The 25,848-nt window shown below is 49.1% G+C and overlaps 2 protein-coding genes across 4 annotated transcripts; both read left to right on the top strand.

Moving 5' to 3' along the window:
• The first annotated feature begins 678 nt into the window (after positions 1 to 678).
• LOC126492074 (cytochrome P450 2D10) lies at positions 679 to 4,856 on the top strand. Its single transcript, XM_050128208.1, has 9 exons — positions 679 to 967; positions 1,735 to 1,906; positions 2,165 to 2,317; positions 2,397 to 2,557; positions 3,098 to 3,274; positions 3,447 to 3,588; positions 3,799 to 3,986; positions 4,369 to 4,510; positions 4,606 to 4,856. The coding sequence occupies exons 1-9, from the start codon at positions 779 to 781 to the stop codon at positions 4,794 to 4,796; spliced, it is 1,515 nt and encodes a 504-aa protein (XP_049984165.1). The 5' UTR covers positions 679 to 778; the 3' UTR covers positions 4,797 to 4,856.
• A 5,439-nt stretch (positions 4,857 to 10,295) lies between these two features.
• On the top strand, positions 10,296 to 23,528 carry LOC126492060 (cytochrome P450 2D4-like). Of its 3 annotated transcripts, none has more exons than XM_050128194.1 (11): positions 10,296 to 10,508; positions 16,832 to 16,985; positions 18,281 to 18,518; positions 19,660 to 19,831; positions 20,062 to 20,214; positions 20,285 to 20,445; positions 20,793 to 20,969; positions 21,116 to 21,257; positions 21,455 to 21,642; positions 22,063 to 22,214; positions 22,300 to 23,528. In XM_050128194.1, coding segments are annotated over exons 2-11 (1,464 nt in total). In that variant the 5' UTR covers positions 10,296 to 10,508; positions 16,832 to 16,983; the 3' UTR covers positions 22,379 to 23,528. The 3 variants fall into 3 exon arrangements, with proteins under 3 accessions (XP_049984151.1, XP_049984134.1, XP_049984142.1); XM_050128177.1 differs by having other exon boundaries at positions 10,317 to 10,508; positions 22,063 to 22,204; XM_050128185.1 differs by lacking the exon at positions 16,832 to 16,985 and having other exon boundaries at positions 10,318 to 10,508; positions 22,063 to 22,204.
• Positions 23,529 to 25,848: the final 2,320 nt, after the last annotated feature.

Consider the following 25,848-nt stretch of genomic DNA (forward strand, 5'->3'; position numbering starts at 1 on the left):
AGTCTTCAGAGGAAAGAGTCTCAGTTGAGAAAATGCCTTGATGAGATCCAGCAATAAGACATTTTCTCATTTAGTGATCAGTGGGGGAGGGCCATGGTGGGTGGTGCCATCCCTTGGCTGCTGGTCCTGGGTTCTATAAGAAAGCAGGGTGAGCAAGTGATGGGAAGCAAGCCAGTAAGCAACACCCCTCCAAGGCTGTTGTATCAGCTCTTGCGTCTGGGATCCTGCCTTTTGAGTTTCTGTCCTGACTTCCTGGATGAACAGCAATGTTGAAGTGTAAACCAAATAAACCCTTTCCTAACCCACAGGAAAAAAACAAACAAACAAAAAAAAAAACATAAGACACCCAGCCTGAGGAAATGTTCACAAATCCCTCAAAACTTTGCCTTCATGGCTTGTCCGCTGTCTGAATACTCCAGAACAGGCCTCCAGTGGCCAGTTGCCCACCGCGCTCACAGTGCCCAGCCTGGCATGATCACTACACACAGTTCATGCAGTCCTCTTTCCACATGAAGCTGCAGCTCCCCTGGACAGCATCTGGGAAGGAAAGAACCTTGGAGCTGACCTGCCTGGCCTGCTCAGTCCCTGTCCTACATGCTGGGCTGAATGGTAAACACATCAAGTTGGCTCACAGCGGAGGGCAAAGGGCAGCCTTGCTCCTATTTAAAGGACAGGGTGCCCAGGCTACGGTCAGAGAGTTCTTACTGTTTCCAGGTGGCTTGAGTAAAGATTCCAAGGTTTTCTCAAAGAACAAAGAAACTCAGTGAGACAGCCAGCCATGGGGCTGCTGGCTGGGGATGGACTGTGGTCTGTGGCTATATTCATAGCCATCTTCCTGCTTCTGGTAGACCTGATGCATCGGCGCCAGCGTCGGACTGCCTGCTACCCGCCAGGCCCTGTGACAGTGCCAGTACTTGGCAACCTGCTGCAGCTGGACTTCCAGAACATTCAATATAGCATGTACAAGGTGAGGGAGACGGTGATAGAGGACAGCAGAGGGCATGGTCATCCTAGCAGCATATGGTGGTGCTGGAGCCACAGACTGGACAGAGCTGGTCCTTTAGGAGGAAAGCCCAAGAGACTTCCGGGGTGGGAGGGTGCTTCAGGGCCCAAGGACACTGTGGACTTTTGAAGGGAAAGGTTTCAGGAGGGCAAAGGATGGGAGGAGGGGCATTGGGATTCAAATGGACGAGACAGAACTAAGTCACCAAAGCACTAAGTCCCTCTGATCTCAACAGTGAATGGGTCTTACGGGTGAATGAGAAACACCTGGATCAGTGAGGAGAGGAGCTGTTGAATCTCTTGCTGCTGCATGATTTGGGGTTTGGGTCTCAAGGAACCTGCACTTCCTCACATAATGGTGGGATTCTAAGGGGGCTATGAACACTATCCTCGATGTGGCAAGGTCACAGCTGGCTGACCAATTCTATTATGAGTCCTTTGATGAACTTAGAGGACAACCACCAGAGCTCATGCTGGGGATGTAGATCACATTTGTCAGGGCCAAGGTTCAATAAAAAGCAAGACACATACAAACAGAGAGAGAGAGAAAGAGAGAGGGAGGGAGGGAGGGAGGAAGGGAGGGAGGGAGGGAGGGAGGGAGGGAGGGAGGGAGGGAAGCAGGGAGGAGAGGAAAGGAGAGGAGAGGAGAACCAATGTTTATGCAGTGAGCCTGATTCTAGGATCTTCAGGGGAACTCCAGAACTTCCTAAGCGTTCTGTCCCTCTACTTCAGCTTTGTCAACGCTATGGTGACGTGTTCAGCCTGCAGATGGCCTGGAAGCCCGTGGTTGTGATCAATGGACTGAAGGCGGTGCGGGAAGTGCTAGTGACCTATGGAGAGGACACTGCTGACCGCCCTTCAATACCCGTCTTTGAATACCTGGGTTTTAAGCCCAGATCCCAAGGTAAAGGGCTGTGTGTGGCAGAGCTGGCATTGGAGATACGGCAATGGACATAGGAAGTTTAAAACATGAACGCTGGTTGTAATGTGGTCAAGCAATAAGAAGCCACTGAGATACTGGGTAGAAACTACCCAGAAGGCAAGTGCTGGATTGTGGTAGCAAAGTTCTGAGAAGCTCCGGGGTAGGAACCCAGACGAGAAGAGCAATGACAGCAGAGGACAGCACAGCCAGGGGTCCTTAGTAACACGCATGTGTCTACAGGTGTGGTTCTTGCATCGTATGGGCCTGAGTGGCGAGAGCAGCGGCGATTCTCTGTGTCCACCCTGCGCAACTTCGGCCTGGGCAAGAAATCCCTGGAGCAGTGGGTGACAGAGGAGGCAGGCCACCTCTGTGACGCCTTCGCCGACCAGGCTGGTGGGTGATGGGTGAGGGGTGCAGAGGGGCACAGGGAGACAGGAGCAGCACAGTGACTTGCTTGCATCTCCACACCCAGGGTGTCCCTTCAATCCCAGCACCTTTCTGAACAAGTCTGTATGCAATGTGATCGCGTCCCTCATTTTTGCTCGTCGCTTCGAGTATGAAGACCCTGACTTCACTAGAATGCTGAAACTAATAGGAGAAAGTTTGAAAGAGGTCTCCGGCATCATTCCTGAGGTAGGAGGCTCTGAGCAGCCTGCAGAGCCACTGCTATGCTATCCATGGTCACAGAGGAAGCTGTGTGCAGAAGCCATCATGGAGCCTTCCTGGCTCCATCAGATAACAAGTGGATCAAAGTCAGGGTTTCTAGAAAGAGAGGGACCCTGTACCTTCTGTCTACATGGAAGCCACACAAGCCTGTGGTTTCCAGAGTAAAATAGTCCTGTCCACCCAGGCTAAAAGAGCTTGAAGGTTGGAACTGAGGAGGAGGCAGGTGATGGGTGTGGACAAACAGGTTCCGTGTCCATGGGGAAGGAGGCTGGGACCTGAGACTGGTCAAGGTGGACACTGAGGACAACTGAATGGTTAGTGGGTAAGGGGCTGGCCAAGCAAGCCTGGAGACCTGAGTTTGATGCCTAGGAGCCATGTAGGGTAGAGACGATGGACCCCATACATTGTCCTATTACCTGTTTTGTATATAATATCCGATGCATATACGATAATGAATAATAATTTTTAAAAGTGGAAGCGCTGAGACTTCTTCTGTGGCTGTCACAGGTTCTGAACTCATTTCCGATGCTCCTGCGCATCCCAGGGCTGGGTAACAAGGTCTTTGAAGGTCAGAGGAACTTCACGGTCATGATGGATAACCTGTTGACTGAGAATAGGAGGACCAGGGACCCTGAAAAGCCACCCCGGAACCTAACTGATGCCTTCCTGGCAGAGATAGAGAAGGTGATTGGCAGCTGAAAGAGGTGGGGTCAGTGGCTGTGGGCTGAGGTCCTGTGAGTTGTGAGGCCACATGAATGGGGTCCAGTGTACAACCAGCCCCTGGGCTGCCTGGGGACAATGGGAGGCCATTGCAGACGTCTCTCCCCACTGAGACTACGTTCTCTGTCTGACCCAGGCCAAGGGAAACCCTGAGAGCAGCTTCAATGATGAGAACCTGCGCATGGTGGTGGGTGACCTGTTTGGTGCAGGGATGGTGACGACCTCAACCACACTGTCCTGGGCCCTGCTGCTCATGATCCTACACCCGGATGTGCAGAGTGAGCCTGGCTGGGGCTGGGAAGGAGGAAAGAGAGCCACACTCCGCAGTGCTGTGTGGCTGTATGGCTCCCAGCACTAACTTAACCCAGACTCCAGCAGCACTCACAGACATATTTCTTACACGGACTCTCAGCCCTTAGCATGGTTGTAAGAGAGGAGCAGAGGGAAGCCCCTGGGAATGCTTCACTGAGGGGAGGCTGTCCCTCCAGGCCGTGTGCAACAGGAGATCGATGAAGTCATAGGGCAGGTGCGGCGTCCAGAGATGGCAGACCAGGCCCGCATGCCCTACACCAATGCTGTCGTTCATGAGGTGCAGCGCTTTGGGGACATCTCCCCATTGACCTTGCCACGCATCACGTCTCGTGACATTAAAGTACAGGGCTTCCTCATCCCCAAGGTAGGAATGGGCCCTCCTCCTATTACATCATGACACTAGCCCACAAGGGTGGAAAAGAACAAGACCAACCTAGCCTAGATTTCCAACGTGCTTGCAGGACCTACCTGAGTGCATGTACATTGCAGCCTTGAGAGTCCTCAGGAACGAGGACTGTCCAATGGGAACAACCAAAGGAGCTTTTGGGAAGCACTGCACACAGGGTCAGGGTTGGGCACTCATGCAGACCTGTAACAGGATCCTCTACAGGCCTGAGATGCTTCTAGGGCTGAGCTTACATGAAAGGATCAAATGTATGAGGTAGAGACTGTGCATGTGGACCATGGTAACCAGGGTATTGACAGCCCTACCCTAATCCATGTTCACACCACGTGCCTCCTGGCAGGGGACGACCCTCATCACCAACCTGTCCTCAGTGCTGAAGGATGAGAGTGTCTGGGAGAAGCCCCTCCGCTTCCATCCTGAGCACTTCCTGGATGCCCAGGGCCGCTTTGTGAAACATGAGGCCTTCATGCCATTCTCAGCAGGTCCTGTGGGATGCCTGGCTTCCCTCTCCCTTCTCAGAATGCCCTGAATTGTGAGGCCAGACCCTTGGCTTACTGAGTCCCTCTCCCACCCACAGGCCGCCGGGCATGCCTTGGAGAGCCCCTGGCCCGCATGGAGCTCTTCCTCTTCTTCACCTGCCTCCTGCAGCGCTTTAGCTTCTCCCTGCCCAGTGGACAGCCCCGACCCAGCGACTATGGCAATTTCCCAGTTCCAGTTGCCCCCTCCCCCTACCAGCTCTGTGCTGTGATGCGCCAGCAGGGACACTAATTCCAATCCTGTTCTGTAACTAGGGCTGAACCATGCACAATAAACCAGTCTGGTAGCTGCCACTGTTTCCTGCTCCAACCTCAATCTGTGCCTTTGCTGCATCAGCAGACAACCGTCTCCAACCAGCCTTTGACAAGCTACTCTTCCCTCCCCAAGGGACAGCTAATGTCGTGAGAAAATGGTTGGCACGAGCCTGCAGGTTCAGCACATGGAAGCCTCAAGCAAGAGGATTATGTGTGTATGAATATCCTGGGACATAAAGGAAGGTCTAAGTTGGTTTAGACTCTAGAACCAGGAATCTCTGCCTCATAAAACTAAACTAGAGCCGGGCGGTGGTGGCGCATGCCTTTAATCCCAGCACTCGGGAGGCAGAGGCAGGCGGATCTCTGTGAGTTCGAGGCCAGCCTGGTCTACAGAGCTAGTTCCAGGACAGGCTCCAAAGCTACAGAGAAACCCTGTCTCGAAAAACTTAAAAAAAAAAAACCCACTAAACTAGAGCTAGAAGAGGGGAAGAGGGAGAATGAAGAGAGGAAAAAGAGAAGGAGGGGGAGAGGAATGAAGGAGAGGAAAAAGAGGTAGACTGAGGTTCAGGAGTGATGGCTGACCCTATGTCACCCATGAAGAGCCATCGATGAGCGGAGACTGAGGTGGTGACAAACTGCAAGTAGAGGTCAGGCCTCCATGGGTCTCAGGGACAGGTGTAATAGGCTTCCACTAAGAATGGCAGGGTCCTGAGGCACACAAGCGCCTGGAAAGGCTCCCGGAGCTGGGCGGCTGCTGTCCTCACAGTTATGGCTGCAGAGAAAGGACAGAAGGAAAGCAGAAGCAGGTAAAGGGACAGCAGAGCTCAGGGAGCTGATCACACGACCAGCTGTCTCAGGTTGAAGACAATGCTCACAGGGAAGATCACAGAGTCTCGCTGTCCAGAGGTATGGGGGGGTTCCATAGACATGAGCATGGCTTAGGGGAGGACACACTTGGCTGACCTTAGTCTCCACACCCTCCGAGTCAGAACTGGGCAATCCGAGGCAGCTTTCCTAAACCCAGCTCCTGGTATAAATGGTGCCAAATGACTTTCAGCTCCAGCTGTGTGGAGACACTGCTACCAACATGTTCTCAGGTAACATCCAGTGACAGGCCCAAGGGACTCAAGCACTTGTCCTGGAATGTGCAGGGCAGAAATGCCCAAGCTGAGGTCACACGACAGCCCTGGCCGTGCTCCTTGGCATGCAGGGCAAATTGAAGCATTTGTCTGTGTGTCTTTCTGGTTTTATTTTGCTTAGACATCACTAATGTTTACCAGCCTTACCACTCTAGTTCTCATGGTGTTGGGAATTGATCCCAAGGCCTTATGCGTGCTCAGCCTGCAGCTTCGGTGAGCCACACCACAGCTCATCCTCCGCATTTGCAGAGCACAGCTCAGGGGCATCAGTCAGTCCCAGTGTGCAGCCACCACCACGATTCCTCCCGAGATCGCTTCATCCTCTAAAACTGGAGCTCTGCACCCCAGGACAGTAGCTCCTCATTCTCCCCTCTGTCCAACCCTAGCACCCAGCATCCCGCCGTCTATTTCTGTGATGTGACAGAGCACAGCCTTGCACTGGCTGTCTGTGACTGACCTAAGTCTTCAAGGCGCCTTGGTGTTCAGCAGGCATCACTCTCGCTCTTTAAGGCTGAACGAGCGTCCACTGTGCGAATGAACAGTGCTCACCCAGAACTCGTCCTTCTCTGGTTTCAATTACAGCAGACAACCATGGTCCAAATGCGTTACCTGGAAAGTTCCATAAATGAACAATTCTCAGATTTGGAATTGTGTACTATTCAGAGGAGTCTCACTAAATCTCTTATATTTTTTACCATCGCTCTTACATTGGGAACATAAGGGTGTCTTTGTCCCACGTGTTCATGTTATTAGGGACACTATAAGGGTTTGTGTTACTGGATCTACCTCTGTAGTAACACAGTCCTGTGGTCGAGGAGGAAGGTGATGGTGTCCTGATGTTATGTCACAATGCCCACACTCTCATTCCAGCTCATCATCTGTGCATCAACCCGCAGCATCACATGTAGTATTGTGTGCGTGCAATGAGATATCTGAGAGGAGGATTCCACTGTAATTATAACTGTTATTAGTTCTTACCATTAATCTCTCACCTGGCTTATAAAATAAACCTCATAGTTGTGTATACATTTTTAAAAGCCTACAGGGCCTGGGAAGATGGCTCAAGGTTAAGAGCTCTTGTTGCTTCTCCAGAGGACCTGAGTTCCACCCCCTACACCTATTTTGGGGACTCATTAGACCTATAACTCCAGCTCCGGGAGATCCAGCATCCTTTTCTGGCCGCAGAACACTAGGCACCCACACACATGTGGCAAACACACAGACACACGTCTCACCGACACGTACAGGTATATATAAACTAAAATACGTCTTTAAAAAACTAAGGGAAAAAAAACCCTGTATTTTGCTCGGCAGTGGTGGCACATGCCTTTAATCCCATTACTCAGGAGGCAGAAAAAGATGAATCTCAAAGGCCAGATAGGTCTACAGAGCAAGGAGAGGCTTCAAAGTTACAGAGAAACCCTGTCTCAAAAAGCAAGAACAAAAAACTGTATTTATGATTTGTTTCTAGGAGCTGTTATAAACATGCCCTAGGGGGGTCTCAGATTACAGATTTTTGTCTTTTTAATCCACTCAGCTGTCAGTAGGCAGCTTTGCCTACTTTGGCTACTAGAAATAATGCTGCTACAGTCATGTGTTTACAATTACCTTCGTGGGCATCCTTAGAACTCCGTATGCGTATGTGATTGGTGTGTGCACATTGTGTTGTTTCCATTGCTCTCGGGTTACTGTCTGATTTCATTTGCATTGTGACCCTCTGGTTGTTTGACAGAATGCTGTTGCTGATTCACGCATGTGTGTCTAGTTTCCACTTCACTGCTGATATATGCATTTGTAGGCTGGCTCCACAGCAACAAGAAATCCTATTTATGACTTTTTTAAAGACAGAGCCTCACTATGCAGCCCAGGCTGGCCTGAAATGCCTCAAACTTGCAGCAATCCTTCTGCTGCTGAGATTTCAGGCATATGCTACCATGCCCAACCAGAAGACTCCAGTTTTTAAAAGGTATTGAAAGTGGATCTGGCTTAATATGCAACCGATCCAGGAGAATGATCCCGTGCTTTTGAAAATGTGCACACACTGAGGCTGGGTGTCTCTCTTGCCTAGGAGGGCCAGCTGATTCATATAGTTCTGCACTAATTGGCTCAAAGCTGAATTTCCTTAAGAAGCCCCTGTGCGGTGTTTCTATGCACTGTTGATAGTCAGGTATCAAACCCTCATCTATGACTGTACAGCTATCTCCTCCTCGGGGACTTTCCCTTTCACCACATCGACTTGGTCTCTCTTGTTCCGTACACACAGCCAGATGTCACTTTCGGGTGTAACTGGTCTGAGAACTGCATTATCTCCACACTGCATCCTTGAGCAGACACTATAGAGGATTTACAGAAACGAAGGTGGCTGTGAGGTCACCTGGTGACAGAATCCTATAGGATACAACCATCTGTACAGTCTGTCCTTGACTAACATCATCAAATTGTGGTGTGTGACTGTGCATTTGCAGTTTCTGTATCTTCTTCCCGCCATAAACTTTTAATCATCTATTAAACTCCAATACGGCCACCTCGGTTTAGTTAACTTTGGCACTGAACAAATTTCCGATGTTTCCAGTTTCAACTTTTTAATTTTGTTGTATCTGATGGCTCTCCTGGAACCAGCATGCACATGGATCTCATTTCTTAACCGACTTATCAGTCTCTGCTTTCAATAAGAGGGTTTAACTCAGGTTCACTTCAATTAATCTTCAATTAATTACTGAGAGGAAATCCCTGCTAGTTCAGTTTTAGCTGTCACCTTGACACAGTCTGTGGTCACCTGAGAAAGGAGTCTCAATTGAGAGAATCCTGGGCCATACTGACCTGTAGGCATTTCTTTGTGGTTTCCTTAATTGTTAATTGATATATGAAGGCCCAACCAACACAGGTGGCATCATTCCCCGGGCAGGACGCCCTGGGCTGGATAAGAAAGCTAGCTAAAGACAAGCCTATGAACCAGCTAGTATTCAACATCCTCTATGGTTTCTGCTTCAGCTTCTGCCCTGACTTCCCTCAGTGATGGACTGTGACCTGGAGGTGGAATCTGAAATCACCCCTTTCCTCCCCAGAGTCTCTTTTGGTCCAAGTGTTCATAACACAGCAACAGAAAGCAAGCAGGGACTCTTACCTACTCCACTTAGTATTTTTACCTCTGCATTCCTTCTATCGTCCCCTTAACTCCCACACCTTTGTCTTTTTGGACTTAGTTGATATTCTTAGTGTTCCTCTTTGATTCTCTTCTCATGTTTGTACATTTTTTTTCATTATTTACCTTGGGGATTAAATCACCATCTTTTAATGCTCACTATTAGGGTTGTACATGGGATGGGGGAAGACATGCCCCTGAGCGAATACAGAGGTCAGAGGATAACTTCTGGGATATGGTTCCCATCTTCCACCTTGCTGAGGCAGGATCTTGCTTGTTTCTGCCACAATACACACTCCAGAACAGCTGGTCAGTGAGTGTCCAGATGGCAATCAACACATAAACTTATAAAACCCTTGTTTGAGTATCAATTTCCTTTCTGTAGTATACAACGTCTGTGCATTGCATCTCGGTCCCTCTAACACTATATTCTCATTGCCACAGATTACACATTTATACTTGTGAGCACAGATTTGTAATTATTGTTTTATGTGTTGGTGTTTGAAGCCACACAGACAAAAAGAAAGGAATTACAGCCCCAAAGCACACTGACACTTTTATTCCCAGTGTTGTTACCCTGCCCTGTGCTCATTTCTCCTGGGGCTTTGAGTTAACTGCTGGCATCATTTCATTACAGCCTGGAGAACTCCCTCTACCGTGCCTTGTAAGGCAAGTCCCCTGATACCGATTCCCTTCAGCTTTTATCTGGAAATGTCTTGCTTTCTACTTAATTCCTGAAGGATAATTTTTCTTGACAAAAAAGGATGACATTCTTCAGGATTTGCATGCGTTTTCCTGTATCTTCTGGTCTCCATAGTCTCTGACGGGGAATTAACTGTTAATCTCATCCTGGTGTCCCCAAGAACCATCTGTGACACACTGTAAACCAGGCTCCTCTGGGAGCACAAGTTAAGTCCCTGACCCTTCAGGGCTCTGACTCTTCAGGGCTAAGGCCTCTTCCTCAGAGCTCCTCCTCTTTTCGGGCCCCCTCCTCAGGAAGGCATCCTTGGAACTCCTCCCCCCTCCTCTAAGCTTCCACCACTGCCCCGGAATGGCTCCTCCTTCTCAGAGCATCCCCGCCCCACCTCCCCCAGTGACTCCTCCTCCTCAGGGACCCGTCCCTCAACCTCCCCGGCGTGGCTCCGCCTCCTCAGAGCATTCCCAAGTCTGGAGTGGTTTCTGGTCCCCAAAAAGTCACCTCCTCCTCAGAGCGTCCCACTTCCTCCCCCTGTGCCTTCCTCTTTAGAGTTGCTGCTCCTCACAGCACCCCTTCTCCTCAGAACTTTTGTTCCCAGAGCTCCACCTCCAGTTCCTCCAGGGCTCCAGAAACCTTTTGCCTCTCTGCTGGGCGTCAGACCTGCTACTGTCAAGGCTGGGCTTGTGAGTCTGCCACTCTGCTGCAGAAGAGGTGAGAGACAGACCCCACCCACCCCACCCAGCCCCTGAAGTGAGGCGACCTTGGCACTAGAGCGGGGCAGTCATTCCCCTTTGGGCAGGGTGCTTTTCCCTGTTAGAGTGGGCTGAGGGGAACCCCAGGGCCTCTTGAGGGTGGATGGAGTAAGCAGTTTTCCTTTGTCCCAGGCTAAGGCTAAGATGCCAGAACCACCCTGGGTCTGATACAGAGCAGGTTCCTGGGGCTCACCCCAGAAGTCACAGAGCCCTGGAACAGGAGCATAGCCAGGCTTCAGGGCTGAGGACCTTGCTCTGAGGTGGAGAACCTACCCTGGTCCTTTGTATAACTTTCCCTTTGGAGTGTATTCTGGGTCTGTGAACACAGGCAGTACCTAAGCAAACCAGACCTCTCCCTAAAGACCCTGCTTCTTGTCCTTTGGGGTTCACTGAAGGTCGGGAAGGGAAGAAGGGGCTGGTGACTGGGGCCCTTGCCAGCCCTGATTGTTCCCTTTGCCCCTGGAATGTTGTTGTCAGTGACTGGCCATCTTAGAGGACCCATTAACATTAATTAGGAAACACTAAAAGAAATCTACACGGAGCCAAAAATCCCAGCAGTCAGGTGGCAGGAGCAGGAGAAACTCAGTTCCAGGACAGCCTGGTCTTCACGTCCGCATGTGAGTTCCCGGACAGCCAGAACTACATAGTGAGATCCTGTCTCAAAACAAACAAGAAAAGGGAAAGAGAAACAAGAAATTCTACACTAAGCATACAAAGAATTTGACAGGAAACGACCATAGACCACCAACTAGAATGCACAATTAATATCCTGTTGTACTTTAGCGCTGTTATCTCCTGGTCTTGTTGGTGTGTGAAGTCAGCAGCAGACACTGCTGTACTCCCTTCTGCAACAGTCCAGCCTGTGTCTCCTCGCTAGTCTTGGAATTCTTTCCTGTACTCAATGACTCAAGTCCTAGAGATTTGCTTTCCTTCCCAATTATTTGTTTTATGGTTTTGAGACAGATTTCATACTGAAGCCTAGGTTGACCTCAAAATCAATACAATCCTCCTGCCTCAGGCTCCCAAATGTTGAGATTACAAGTAAGCTACCAGGTGTTTTTAAAGTATTTCTTCCTCCCAGCCCCGAGGATGTGGAGGGGTTGGAGATTTTGGTTTTTTCTGCAGGGCTGTGCCCACGGCATCTGGAAAGAGTTGAACTGGGGCTCCGAGGAGGCTCTAAAAGCAGCTGCCCACCATTTAGCTTGACCTAAGGACAGACATGGAGTGTGCAAAATAATGCTTCAAAGAACAAAACGTTCTGGAATAATTCTTATGGAACAAAATGCTTCCTGAGGGACTGAATGGAACGTTTTCCAAAGCCTCAGCTGACCGTGTTGGCAGTGACTGCAGTGGCCACGGGCCTGTGCTCTGTTAGACCTTTATGCTGTTCGCTCGCCCAGAGTGAACCTGCTGGTTACATGCCGTGACTTCTAAGCTCTAGGGCACAGCTGGCAAGACCTTGCTGGTGATGAATTAGAGGTTATAGCTTTGAGAGCATGAGTCCATTACTTCCTTGCTCAGCTACAAACCACTCAGCCTATTCAGCTGTCTGAGAGAGAAAGAAGAGACATACCCTGTGAAATTTGTCTCTACTGTCAGAAACGCTGTTCAAAGGGAAGGCTGTCTTTTTACGCATAGAGGACACAGTTTGGGGCATGTGGCAGTTAGCGTTCTGACATTTATTCTGCTGCCTATGTCCTGAAAGTAGACGGGCCTTTGAGAAGGCAGCACTCAGGGGTGCACAATGGAAGACTGTGGTCCTACAGTGGGGAGAAGAGGACCTGTTTTGAGCTTTGCTAAAAAAGACCTTGTATCCCACAAGACTACTCGGAAACAGACTAGTGAAATGGAAGTGCTCCAGTTTCTAGGACACCACACAGGCTTCTGTCCCTCTGTCTGTCCTGTCAGAGTTCTCCCTCAGGCAGTCTCTTTCTGGGGGACTGGAATAAAGAGCTGCACAGTAGAAGGAGCCCCATACCCCTCTCCTCCAGCAGCGCTGCTCCCTCAGGGGAGATGCTGACCCACTCCTGAGCCAGCGCTCTGCTGTGTTGTCACTGCCTGTCCCGCTCTGTAACATCAGGCAAAACTCTGGGGTTTAGAAGGAGGATCCCAGGATCATACTGCCTAGGGTCAGGGTTGACAGACCACACAGGAGGTCCCACTCTGTCATTCTCAAGCAGGTGCTTTCCCAGAGTCTTGCTGGTCACACCTGTGATAGGTGAAGAACAACACGTAGCCAGGTGTCTGCTGTGTGTGTTGCATCCATTTTCCCTTGGCTCCAGACATAGCATCAGCAATGGGAGACCATGCAACATGGCAGAAATGGCCAATGGCATCCTGACCCTTTTCATGAAAGCAGTTATGATGCATTTTGGCAATATTGGATCATCTTCCCAAACACATTTCATGTGACTATCGTGGGGTTCCTGATCCGTGGGTGCTATAATCCTTCTGTTTGGTCAACCTGTTGGGTGGTACAGCATTGCTACTTTAAGAAGGCATCATGTCTCTTTGGTCAAAATTCTGTGTGTGAAGTAATGTTTTCAATAAATGCTAATCCCCTCAAATCCGAATCTAGTTCCTATGTTTGAATTTTTTCTTCAAAGAGAAAGAGACCAGGACAGGTGACATAGCTAGAGTAGAGTGCAGGGGTCATCTTGAATGTTATTATTTCAGGGGGATTTAGTGAATAAAGAACAACAGCCTCACCGTTTGCAGGGACAGACAGGGATTGTGTGTATGTGCTCTGTACCCACTTGGACATTCTTACTTGTCATCCAGGGAGACAACAGCACAGACAGACATGGTTCTCACAGCTAGGGAAGCAGCAAGAGCTCCTAAGTGACTTCCTCAAGGCTGCCAAATAATGCGGTGGTCCAGAAACAACAGAGAGGGTGGGGGAGGACAGAGAGGGAAACTTGTGCGCTCTCCCTTGGCGCTGTGATTTCTACTCAGCGAGGTTGATTGTAATTCAACAAAGAATGTGTTCTTCCTGTTTGGATCTTTGCCCACAAACAAAGGCATTTTCATAAAAAGCCAGTGGAAAGTATCTTGGTTTCAGACAGCCGTAGTCTGCCTGAGGGGCTGTGAGCTTTTTAGGTTAGGAGTAGAACAGAAAGCTAATGTCAAACTCACTGACTTGCAAACTTGTGCAGATGGTACAAAGAAATATGATCTTCATTCTAGTGGGGCTGGAGTCGACAGTGATGGGTCTGGGTCACTAGGAAAATTGCAGAATTTCTTTCTTTAAATTTTGATGACTAAGTAAGATAGAAGGCCTGGGAGCTTTCTCTACAGTGTGCAATTACTAGCAATTGCCAACTACTCAAGCTTTACAGGGATGGAAGCTGTCTGGCCTGGCTTTTGGCCATCCAGTTCGATGAGTAGCATGTGGCAGACTGAAACAGGACCTGTGGGATGGGGAGACACCACACAGGAGCCCAGCCAAGCTACGTGCTTGTCCACCGGCTCAGTTCATAGTACCTGTGCTCCTTGACTCTTCTGAGAAATTGGCTCTGAAAAATGTCATGCACATCCATGCACTGAACCTCTGGCTGGGAGGCAAGTCCCTATACCATCAGTGGTCACTGCCCTGGACCTGCAGTTTTCTGGCATTCCTCCTGAAGAGCTGATGAGTAACAGACTTTTCCTGGGGAGATGCAACTCATACACACACACACACACACACACACACACACACACACACACACACACACTGTTCATCCCAGAAGTGGGATGCACAACAGACCAAAGTAACACCACCACAGTGTGATAAACTAATGGTTTTTTACTGGAGTTACTAAGAGGCATATGGAGTGAGGGGTTACTTACAAGGAACAGGGATGAGTTAAAAGCAGCCACACCGCCTAAAAGTCCACCCCAATATAGTGATATTTTATATATGTTTTAATAAATAAAGCTTGCCTGAAGACCAGAAGGTAAAACTAAGCCACCAGAGGCCAGGCTGTGGTGTCAAACACATTTAATCCCAGGATTTAAGAGACAGAGGCAGACGGATCTCTGTTGAGTTCAAGGCCACCCTGAGCTTCATAAGATCCGTAGAGAAACAGATCCAGGTGGTGATGGCTCACTCCTTTAATCCCAGTACTAGGGAGTCAGCACTTTAATCCCAGCACTGAAGGGGAATATCAAACAGGAAGAGGTAGAGGCTCAGCTCTCTGCAGTCACCCAGCCTTGGCAGAGGCAAGACTTCTCTAGTGGCTTGACTGCTTTGCTTTTCTGATTATCAGCCTGAACCCCAATATCTGTCTCTGGGTTTTTATTATTCATGCTACACCCCAACAAAATGGTTCATGTTTTCTGGCCCAGTCTTAAAGTTGTCAACTGGTGCAGGGAGGTGCTACTATCCAGAAAAAAACCCTGCCAGGCCTGTCTCAAGCTCCTAGGCCTCTGTCTTGGGTCAGGAGGGTGAGACAGAAACCAGGAGTGTGGCATCTTTACTATCTCTTTCCTGCCTGTCAGGAATCCATCTAACTTAGTCTCTCGCATATACATGCACACGTCCTAAGTTCAGGTAACACAGAGAACATAGGAGGAAAAATAAACACGTTTATCTTTTTTTCTCCCCAAGATACAAGGGTTATCTTGTAGATCTGTCTTTTTCTGGACCTGCTCAGTTTCCCATACTGGAAGTGTCTTGCAAATCCTTTGACTCGAGGGTCACTCAGTCCCCTCACATGAGGGATTTTTCATGTACCCATTCTAGGGTCACTCAACCTCTCCATACCTGGAGGATTCTCATGACCTCCCACCGTATCCAACCACAAAGGCTTACTGAGTTTCTTCATTGACTTTTCATTCTCTGACCCATATATGAGATTTTGTTGTTGTTGTTGCTGCCATGGTTAGAGCTCTGTGATTTCAAAGCCAGGCTGGTCTACAAATTGGGTTCTAAGACAGCCAGGAGTGTTACAGAGAGAGATCCTGTCTTGGAGGGTGGGGAGGAGGGTTCCTTATCTTCCTGAGGTTTGCACAAGAAGTATCTTCCAAAAGGCCCCTGCACTGAAGCCATGGTCCCTGGGTGGTGGTAATACTGAGCGGTAGCTGGCCCATGAGGGCTTCAGTCTAATAAATGGGTTAATTCATTGATGAGGTCATAGCAGAATCAAGGCCTGGGTTGGAAGTAGTCAGTTATTGGGGTTATGTCACGGAAGGCTGCATCTTGTCCCTAGTGGCTCCCAGCTGTCATGGGAGGCACTCTCTCTGCCACATGTTCTCAATACTATATGCTCTGTCTGGCCTCAGCCCCTTAGCAATGAAGCAGGTTGACATGGAGTGAGACACCTGAAACTATGCACCAAAATAAATCTTTTATCCTTTTAAGTGTGTCTCTTAAAACTTATTTATCAAAGAAACAAAAACCCAAGTAACAATCTTGTGTGTAGAGTAACCACACGGTAGTGCTTGAAATGTCCAGTTTCAAAATAATGAGACAGGCCAGAGACAGAAGGAGTAGTCCATACACAGTGAGTGCAGACTATCCCTGACACTGAAGGCGCTGGATGAAGACTTCAAATCAGCTCACTGAAATCTCTTTAAAATGCTAAAAGATGCTTTCAAAAGTAAAAGATTGGGGCTGGAGAGATGGCTCTGTGGTTAAGAGCCCTGACTGCTCTTCCAGAGGACCCACGTTCAATTCCCAGCACCCACCTGCAAGTTCACAACTGTCTGCAACTCCAGGTCCAGTGGACCCAATGTTCTCTTCTGGCCTTTGCAGGCACCAGGCATGTACAGGGTACACAGACATACCTGCCAGCATTCACCTATACTCATAACAAAAATTTAAAAAACTGAAGTATTAACAAATACCAGTAACGAGACAGAAACTAAGAACAGAGACCAAAAGAAATTCTGTAGTTGAAAATGACAATAATCAAACTGAAAATCCCTACGGCATCTCAAGAGCAGATGTGAGTAGTCAGAAGTAAGAGTCAGGAAGCATAGAGACAATGACCTGAGCAGCAGCAATTAGGAATGAAGAGGGAGGCCAGTGATCCAGAAACCTTTATGTAGACCAACTTCTCTGTCATGCAGGCCCAGTTAAAAATATGATGAAGCAGCTGGCAGACACCTCTCATCTCGGGAAGCAGAGGCGGCCAGATCTCTGTGAGTTCAAGGCCAGCCTGGTATACAGAAATATTTCCAGGACAGCCAGGAAATGTTTTTTTTTTGATAAAGCCAATAATCTCTGTGTATATGAAATTTCAAGGAACTCTGTGGTACGGAATTTAAATTTTCAGCTTGACCTCATTTATCTCTTAGGATGTACCTGAGTGTTTCTGTAAGGAGTTTCCAGTGAGCTTTAACTAAGGCAAAAAGATCTACCTGGATGTTGGTGGTACCACAGATTGAATAAAAAGGGAGAAAGGAGGAAGCGAGCTGGGCATCCGTATTGATCTCCTCCTGCTATCTGAATGTGTGTATCTCCTGCTGACTGACTGTTGGAGACTGGCTGTCCCATGCTCCTGCCACCACAGCTTTGCGATGCCCCCACCCCCAGGCGTTTCCCATCATGATGGACTGTGCCCTTACATTGTAAACCAAAACGCCCCCAGGTCCCCTGTTGGCTCGTGACACGTATTTCCTTACAGATGTGAGAAAAGTTAACTAATAAAAACTCCTCGGACAGCTTCCACCAGAACAATTTCTGTACAGTTTTAACACCGTTATCAAAGAGCAGAAATCTGGAAGCAGGAAAGAAGCAACTCACCATGAGGGCCATCAACAGCATTAGCATCTGGTTCCTAATGGCAGTTAGAGGCAGGAGAGACACTGTCCCTCCAGAAGTGACTAGAGATGTTGTAGACTAGAGTTTGTAAAAGGGTGCCTGGGGGCGGGGGGTGGTTCCGGTCCTTGGAGGTACCTAGAGAGGGAAAGAAAGGGAACAGCCTCTGTAGCTGCCCCTTCCTCTGTCCTCTTACTCTGTGTGCTTCTTCTGGCTGCACAGACAATGTAGCAGCTTGACTCAAAGTGAGGACAAAGGGCATCTCTGCTCCTTTAGAAGGATAAAGCCCCAGATGTTCAAATGCCGAGAATGTGATAAGCATCCTACCTGTGCCAGGTATATGAACTGTGGAAGGCTGCGTGTGTGCCCTGGCATCCCTGGGGTGGGCTGCTGGTCAGGGAAACTTTCTGTAGCCTGACCTTGACCAGCTTCCTGCTCCTAGAGGACTTGATGCACTGATATCAGTGATCAGCTATTGCCCTCCTCCCAGTGCCCCTCACTCACCATACCAGGCACCTGGCCCCACAGCCAAGCGTCCTGCTGTGCCATTCAGGATGCTCACCCATGCCAACCAAGTCCTCCAATGAAGCCTCCAGGAAAGTCCCACTCCAGACTGAGGCAACACTCCAAGCCTCTCTAAGTTCTCTTGTCTGTATACCTCCTCTTAACCAATTGCCTGAGTAGGAGGAGACCTGCCCACTAAGGACCCAGTACCCAGATAAGCACAAGCAGCATGCTAAGCTTACATGGTTTCCCCAGATTTCTGTCCCCGTCCCCTACATAAGCTGTTAAAAACCTAGAGGGCAGGTACCTCTAAGGCTACCACTGCCCCTGGCCTGCCTTGCCCTGCCATGCACTCTGAACTGATAACACAGCAGCTTGGCTATAAAGCAGAGGACAAAGGGCAGCATTGGCTCCTCTCTAAAAGACCAGCCCAGGCCAGGGGAGTGCCAAGCGTGTGATAATACTGTTTTTCCTGGTCCTAGGGGCTGGAGTGAGGACCAAGAAGTGTTTCCAGACAGCATAGGGGCAGGCATGGGGCTGCTGACTGGGGCTGAGCTGTGGTCCGTGGCCATATTCTTGGTCATCTTCCTGCTTCTGGTGGACCTAATGCACCGGCGCCACCGCTGGACTGCCCGCTATCCACCAGGCCCTACGCCATTGCCTGTGCTTGGGAACCTGCTGCAGGTGGACTTCCAGAATATGCCAGCAGGCTTTCAAAAGGTAAGGGAATTGTTGGAGGTCAGGAGAGGTTATCAGAACACAGTGGGTGGTAGTGCAACTTCATGCTGCACAGGATAAAGCAAGTGAAGAGGCTTCCTTCCCTTGCGGAGAGTGGTGCAGGACTTGAAGACACCCTGAACTTCCCAAAGGCAACGGCCAGGAGGTGGGATGGGACCTAACAGCCAGTCTGAGATCTAGTGAACATGACAGAATATAGTGGGTGGTGATGGTGCTGGGGCTGCATCCTAATCCCAACATGCCTGTAATTGGGAGACTAAGGCAGGTGGGTTATAAATTCCAGGCCACCTTAAGCTACATAATGACACTATCTCTAAAACCAAAACTTGAGAGCCAGTTATCACGGTGATGCATGCCTCTAATCCCAGTACTTGGGAGGCAAAGGCAGACACATTTATTTGCATTCTAAGCAAGACTGGTCTGTCATATTGAGTTCCAGGCTAGCCCATGATACAAAATGAGAATGTTTCAAAAACAAACTCTAAAATCTTTAAAGGAATGAAAGCGTAATACAGTGGTACAGATCTCTAATCCCAGCACTCAGAGGAGGCAAAGGCAAGCAAATCTCTGAGTTCAACACCAGCATGGTCCACATAGCTAGTTCCTAGACAGCCCTGACTACATACTGAGACCTTGGCTCAAAAATGCACACACACACACACACACACACACACACACACACACGAACACGCAATAAAAATAAAAGGAAAATCAAGTTATATAAGTCTCACATTCCTTTTCATTCTTCCAGATGGAAATGTTTTGAGAATGTGGGAGAGGCCATGATCCTGAACAAGTGTTTCTGTCAGGAAATCAAAGTTGAGAGAAGTGCAGCTACTGATTCCATCCTTTTGCTAGTTCAGATTCTCAGACTCCTTACTAACATCCATGAGTCTTGGTCCTCATCTAGACATGGGGATGCTAGTAGATCAGCTGGCATGTGTGGCACTAGCAAGATCATGGTGAAGGGATGATAAAGAGTTGTAGGTGACTCCCTAGACAAATAATACCAGATTTCATCCTTCTGTGAGACTCACTACTGGACCGCCCTGCCAGGTCCTATCAGTACAGCTAAGCACAAGGATCCAGGCTTGCCAGTAATGCACTAACTCCTTGCCTACAGCTGCGATGCCGCTTTGGGGACCTGTTCAGCCTACAGCTGGCCTTTGAGCCAGTGGTTGTCCTAAATGGACTGACAGCCCTGCGTGAAGCACTGGTGAAACACAGCGAAGACACAGCTGACCGGCCACTACTGCATAGCAGTGACCACGTGGGCTTTGGACCGCGTTCTCAAGGCAAATGCAGAATATGACAAACATGGTGGGAAATGGAAACTAGAGAGGGTTCAGGGATTAAAGACAGTTTGGGACCAACTGTGGGGGAGGGACAGGCACAGGGAAAAAACAGCAAAGGCAGACAGGATGGACAGAGGATCTTAGAGTAGTGATAAAGACTACAGTGGTGATAAAGTGGGGCAGGAGCAGAAAAGAGGACGAGGTTCTCAGGCCTAGGTGCGGTCCTCCAGGTGTACTCCAAGCACAGTATGGGTCTGCCTGGCGTCAGCAGCGGCGCTTCTCTGTGTCCACCTTTCGTCAGTTTGGCCTGGGCAAGAAGTCACTGGAGCAGTGGGTGACCGAGGAGGCCAGATGCCTCTGTGCTGCCTTCACCAACTATAATGGTAGGTGATGGATTGGTGGGTACAAGTGTGGATAGACAGCAAACACCCTGACCGGCATTTCCACTCACAGGACACCCTTTCAGCCCTAACGCCCTATTGGACAAAGCAGTGTGCAATGTGATCGCATCCCTCCTCTACGCCTGCCGATTTGAGTATGATGACCGACGCTTCATCAGGCTTCTGAACTTGTTGAAAGATACTATTGACCAGGAATCTGGCTTCCTGTCCATGGTACCCAGATAACAACATACAGTGGGGCCTCTCAGGAAGAGGATCAACATGCAGGAGTAACAGGGAGAGGGTATTTGGGAGGAGCTGGACAACTTCAATGGGAGGGGAGAGGATAGACTGAGGACAAGTGCTTGGAAATGGTGAGTGCCTGTGGAAGGCACACAAGCCTGCAATTTCCACAGTATGATAGCCCTTCTGGAAGCTCAGGGCAAACAGGAAGTTTAGAGACTCACACTGGGAGGGACTACGTCACTAGTTTATCCTGGAGGAGGCTGGGAACAAGGCTGTTCTAGGAGTGCAGCACAGGGAGCACCCAGGTCCCTCTATTGGTACTCTGTTGTTCACAGCTCTTGAATGGGATCCCGGTGCTCCTGAACATCCCAGGGCTGCCTGACAAGGTCTTCTCTGGGAAAAAGGCCTTCATGGCCCTGCAGGATGAACTGCTAACTGAGCACAAGATGACCCGGGACCCTACCCAGCCACCCCGAGACCTGACTGATGCCTTCCTGGCAGAGGTGGAGAAGGTGATTGGCAAGAGATGGGGCCAGGGGCTGTGGGCTGATGTCCAGTGTATCCCCAAGTGACTCAGCACCTGGTTTGCTTGGGGACAATGGGAGGCCACTGAGGGTCTACCTCTCCCCACTGAGTCTACCATTTCTGCCTTGCTCAGGCCAAGGGAAAACCTGAGAGCAGCTTCAATGATGAGAACCTGCGTATGGTGGTGGCTGACCTCTTCATGGCAGGAATGGTGACAACTTCTATCACGCTATCCTGGGCCCTGCTGCTCATGATCCTGCACCCGGATGTGCAGAGTGAGTCTGGCTGGGGCTGGGAAGAAAGGAGGAGGGGTGAAGCACACCCCTTAAGCTCACCTGGGACACTTGACCCAGACTTCAGCAAGGGTGACAGCCATCTTTCTCCCATGGACCCAGCCCTTCACACAGAGGTAGTAAAGGGACAAGGGGCATCTGCCTGGGGCTCCTTAACTGGGGGGATGCTGTTTCTCCAGGCCATGTCCAACAGGAGATCGATGAAGTCATAGGGCAGGCGCGGCGTCCAGAGATGGCAGACCAGGCCCGCATGCCCTACACCAATGCTGTCATTCATGAGGTGCAGAGATTTGGTGACATCCTCCCACTTGGAGCGCCTCACAAGACATCTCGTGACATTGAATTGCAGGGCTTCTTTATCCCTAAGGTAGGCCTTGGGCCCTCCAATGTCCAGTCAGTGTTACCAGCCAGCTAGCAGCCTGAGCTGCCCAGTTGAGAAGGACCGGAATCTAGGCAGTCCATTCTCAACTGCACAGTACCAACTCCCCCTGGTGAGTATGGGAAGTAGAACAGTAACAAGAACTGTACAGCAGAACCCCAGCTAGAAGATCGAGCAAGCTAAAACATGGCTAGGGTGGTTGTAGCAGTCACTACCTACAAGTACAGGTGACAGGTTTACACCTATGTCACTTGTCAGTTAGTTATTCCTGTCTTAGTATCAAAGAGAGGGCTAAGAAGCTTCTAGGGCTGAGGTTACATGAAAGGATTAAGTATGTGAGGTAGAGACTGTACATGTGATCATAGTGTCCCCATCCCAACCATGTTCACACCATGTGCCTTCTGCCAGGGGACGACCCTCATCACCAACCTGTCCTCAGTGCTGAAGGATGAGACTATCTGGGAGAAGCCCCTCCACTTCCACCCTGAGCACTTCCTGGATGCCCAGGGCCACTTTGTGAAACATGAGGCCTTCATGCCATTCTCAGCAGGTCCTGTGGGGTACCTGGCTTCCCTCCCATTTCCCAGAATGCCCTGAATTGTGAGTCTAGACCCCTGTCTGACTGAGTCTTTCTCCCACCCACAGGCCGCCGAGCTTGCCTGGGGGAGCCCCTGGCCCGCATGGAGCTCTTCCTCTTCTTCACCTGCCTCCTGCAGCGCTTTAGCTTCTCGGTGCCCAGTGGACAGCCCCGACCCAGCGACCGTGGGGTCTTCAGGGGTATGACAGCCCCATCCCCGTACCAGCTCTGTGCTTTTTCCCGCTAAGAGGAAGGACGAAACCTCACTGTCCTGCTGAGGTCCTAATGTGCAATAAATCATTTTACTCTGAACTAAACCATCCCCATGAGATCTCCAGGCTGGAATGGGATCTGGGTAGGCTTCCGTGGACATTCACAACTCCCTACTTATTCTTACATGACCATGTGACCCCATGAGAAGGGCTGGTCTGTTGAACCTCAGAGAATGATACCTACCCCTGCCTTTTCCCCCAGCCCTCACTTTTCTCACCCAAATTGATAATGTTTGTACACAGATGCCAACACCTGGAAGCAGAGCCAGAAAGGACTGCTGACAAGTGACAGTGTCAGTTACACAGAAGGGAAGACATGATTCCTCCTAGAAGCCCCCATTTCAGACCCCCGCCACCTGCCACACAGCTGAGGCTAACTGCTCAGTGAGCATCATCACAACTACTGCCTAACTTCCATGACATTCTAGAGCTGCAGAGAAGTCAGGAAGGCTGGAAATGATATGCCAGGTTAAGTGCCCAAGGTTAGTCATTAGGGACCAGCTGCTTCCTTAAAACACTTTATGGGTGTCCAGTATGGGTTACCTCCCAAGCTTCTTAGTCACCACTATGACCCATCAGGGTTACTGGTGTCCAGGCCCCTGCACAGTGAGAAGGTGAGACAAAGCTTGGTAGAACCAGCAAGCTCAGTGTTGTAACAGGCTCCCAGACCTTAGTAGATCCCCAGACCTTAGCACAACCTTCTCCAGGATGGAATTACCATTCATGCCATAAAACTCAGCACACTGACAGCACCTCTTGCCATAATGAAAGCAAACACCCAATCCATCAAAGTCCATAGTTCTGGGAAAGTCTCTAAATGCACTAACCTTGCTTTTTGGCTTTTGTAGTTGCTTCTGGCTAACTCTTCTTGTTAACTGATATTTGTCAATCCAGGATATGGGTTTTTTTTCTTAAAAAAGTAAAAAAGGAAAAAAAAGCTCACCTTTAGAAAAACTCAGGACTGCACTGGGATCCTGAACACTCTGTAGTCACCAGCCGGCTAATAAAGACTTTCTATTGGCTTAGACCTGTGTCTGAGCAGTCTTCTCTGGTGGATACCCCCACAATATTTCTAAATGTTCTACCAAGATCCCCAGAGACTAGACCTTGAGACACTGGGGGGGGGGGGGTCTCAGATCCTCAGAGCAGGGAAGAGTGCAGACGTCAAGGAACTCCTAGGGGTGCAGAACCGGAAGACTTTCCAGGACCCTATGACTCCCTTTGATCAACCTCTGCCTAAAGTTTTAGAGGATTCTCCTCCACTCCAATAGGAAAACAAATTCTAATGTCACCTCGTCTGTTACCTGCAGAGGTAAGTCTGGGTAAGGAGCCTTCTGTTTAAAGTACAATGGGGCGCTGCTGATACAGTGTCTGGGATCCATGTGAGATATCACCAGACTCCCCTGGTCTGCTCAGGTGTATGAATGTGTGGTGGCCACCCCTGGTTATCTTTACTGTGTGTCTCTGTGCATCTCTATTTCTGTCAGTTCTGTTGAGTGGGGAAACATCTAAATGGTAGGATCCTACCCCAGTCCTCTCTCTGTGGTCCACAACTTCCTGTAGGCTCACAGGTAGCATCTGCTGCTGTTGCTGTGGCAATGCTGGCAGCAATGGTGGCCATGAGGCCCACCTCAATCTAGGTTCCTGGCCTCCCCAAGCACAACAAGCTGCCCCCATTCTCGAATTGGTGGGGTCGAGCATCATGTGCTCCACTGCGGTTGAAACTTCAGCCCTAGTTATGGGGAATAAAAACTTTAAAAAAAACTCAATACTCATGGAAGCATAGACTTGAGCCATCTAAAAATTCTGCTTCCAGTCTGGAAGTCCAGTTAGATTCTTTAACCGAGTTTGTTCTTCAGAATGAAGAGGGATTCGACCTCCTCTTTATGAGACAAGAAGGTCTCTATATAACACTTAAAAAAGCCAACAGAAACAAAAATAAAAAATAAAAAAAAAACACAACAAAAAACTTGTTACTTCTATGCCAGTCAATCAGAGATAATCAAAAAGATTTAGCCATAATCAAAAATAATCTTTAAAAAAACAAGAGAAGAACATCAAATCTAACAACTGATACCAGTCTCTGTTCTGGACCCCTGGCTCATTATTATATTTATGTTGGACTAGTCATTGGTTGGTCACGCCTACAAATTCTGCACCACTTTACCCCACCACATCTTGAAGACAGGACAAATCGTAGGTTGAGGGTTTTGTGGCTGGGTTGGTGTCACAATCACTCCACTAGAAGCCTTGCCTGGGTATAGAAGATGGCCAGTGTAGGTTCCCTATCTCCCATTACTAGGAGTCTTTCCTAGAATCACCCTCATGGAATCCTGGGAGTTACAACTACACTTATTTTATATCTCACCATTGAAATGCCCCCCAATTCCAGTCATCTCTCCCAGTTCTTTTACCCCCAACCCATTCCCTCCTGTTCGTATCCCCACCCACCCTGAGTTTACCCTTGTAATCTCTTCTATTTCCCCTTCCCAGTGAGATCCATGTGTCCCCTGTAAACCTTCATTGTTATTTAGTCTCTCTGGGTCTATGTTTTATAGCATGATTATCTTTAGAATTTCTGTGGTCACTTATACAAAAATATTAAATGCTTAAGAAATTTGTATGTTACCCCTGCACAGTGACCAAGTCAATCTTCTCTGTTCGTTTTTTCCAATTTTACTTTGTGTGCTACAGAAGCAAGGGCAAGTCTTGATAAATTTTAAAGATTTCTGTGTGTGTGTGTGTGTGTGTGTGTGTGTGTGTGTGTGTGTGTCACATGTGTTCAGATGCTCAATGGGGACTAGAAAAGGATACTGGACTCCCTACAGCTAGAGTTGAGTTATGGTAGTTCGTGAACCCGACAACATGGAATTATACAGAGAGTTTCAGGTTGCCAGGTTAAAATATAAAGGAGGGGAGAGAAAAAAGAAGGAAAAAATTCACAAAATAAAAGTCATCAGTAATATGGTGGTTTAGCCCCCATAGGCTCATATATTTTAATGCTAGGTCCCTAGCTGGTGGAACTGTTGTGGGAAGGATTAGGAGGTGTGGCCTTGTTGGAGTAGGTGTGGCCCTTGTTGGAGAAGATGTGTCACTGGTGGTGGGCTTTGAGGTTTCAACATCCCAGGCCAGGCAGGCCTTGTCTCTCCCTGTCTCTAACTTGTAGCTAAGATATAAACTCTCACTAGGTGATGTTGGCACATGCCTTTAATTCCAGCACATGGGAGACAGGGGCAAGCAGATCTCTGTGAGTTCAAGGCCAGGCTGGTCTACAGAGTGAGTTCCATGACAGACAGAAATACACATAAAAATCCTGTCTAGGAAAAACAGAGGGGGGGAAGGGAG

This window comes from Alexandromys fortis, unplaced genomic scaffold, assembly GCF_014885135.2.
Source record: "Alexandromys fortis isolate MF-2015 unplaced genomic scaffold, M_Fortis_MF-2015_v1.1 scaffold_28, whole genome shotgun sequence".
Classification (NCBI taxonomy): Eukaryota; Metazoa; Chordata; class Mammalia; order Rodentia; family Cricetidae; genus Alexandromys; species Alexandromys fortis.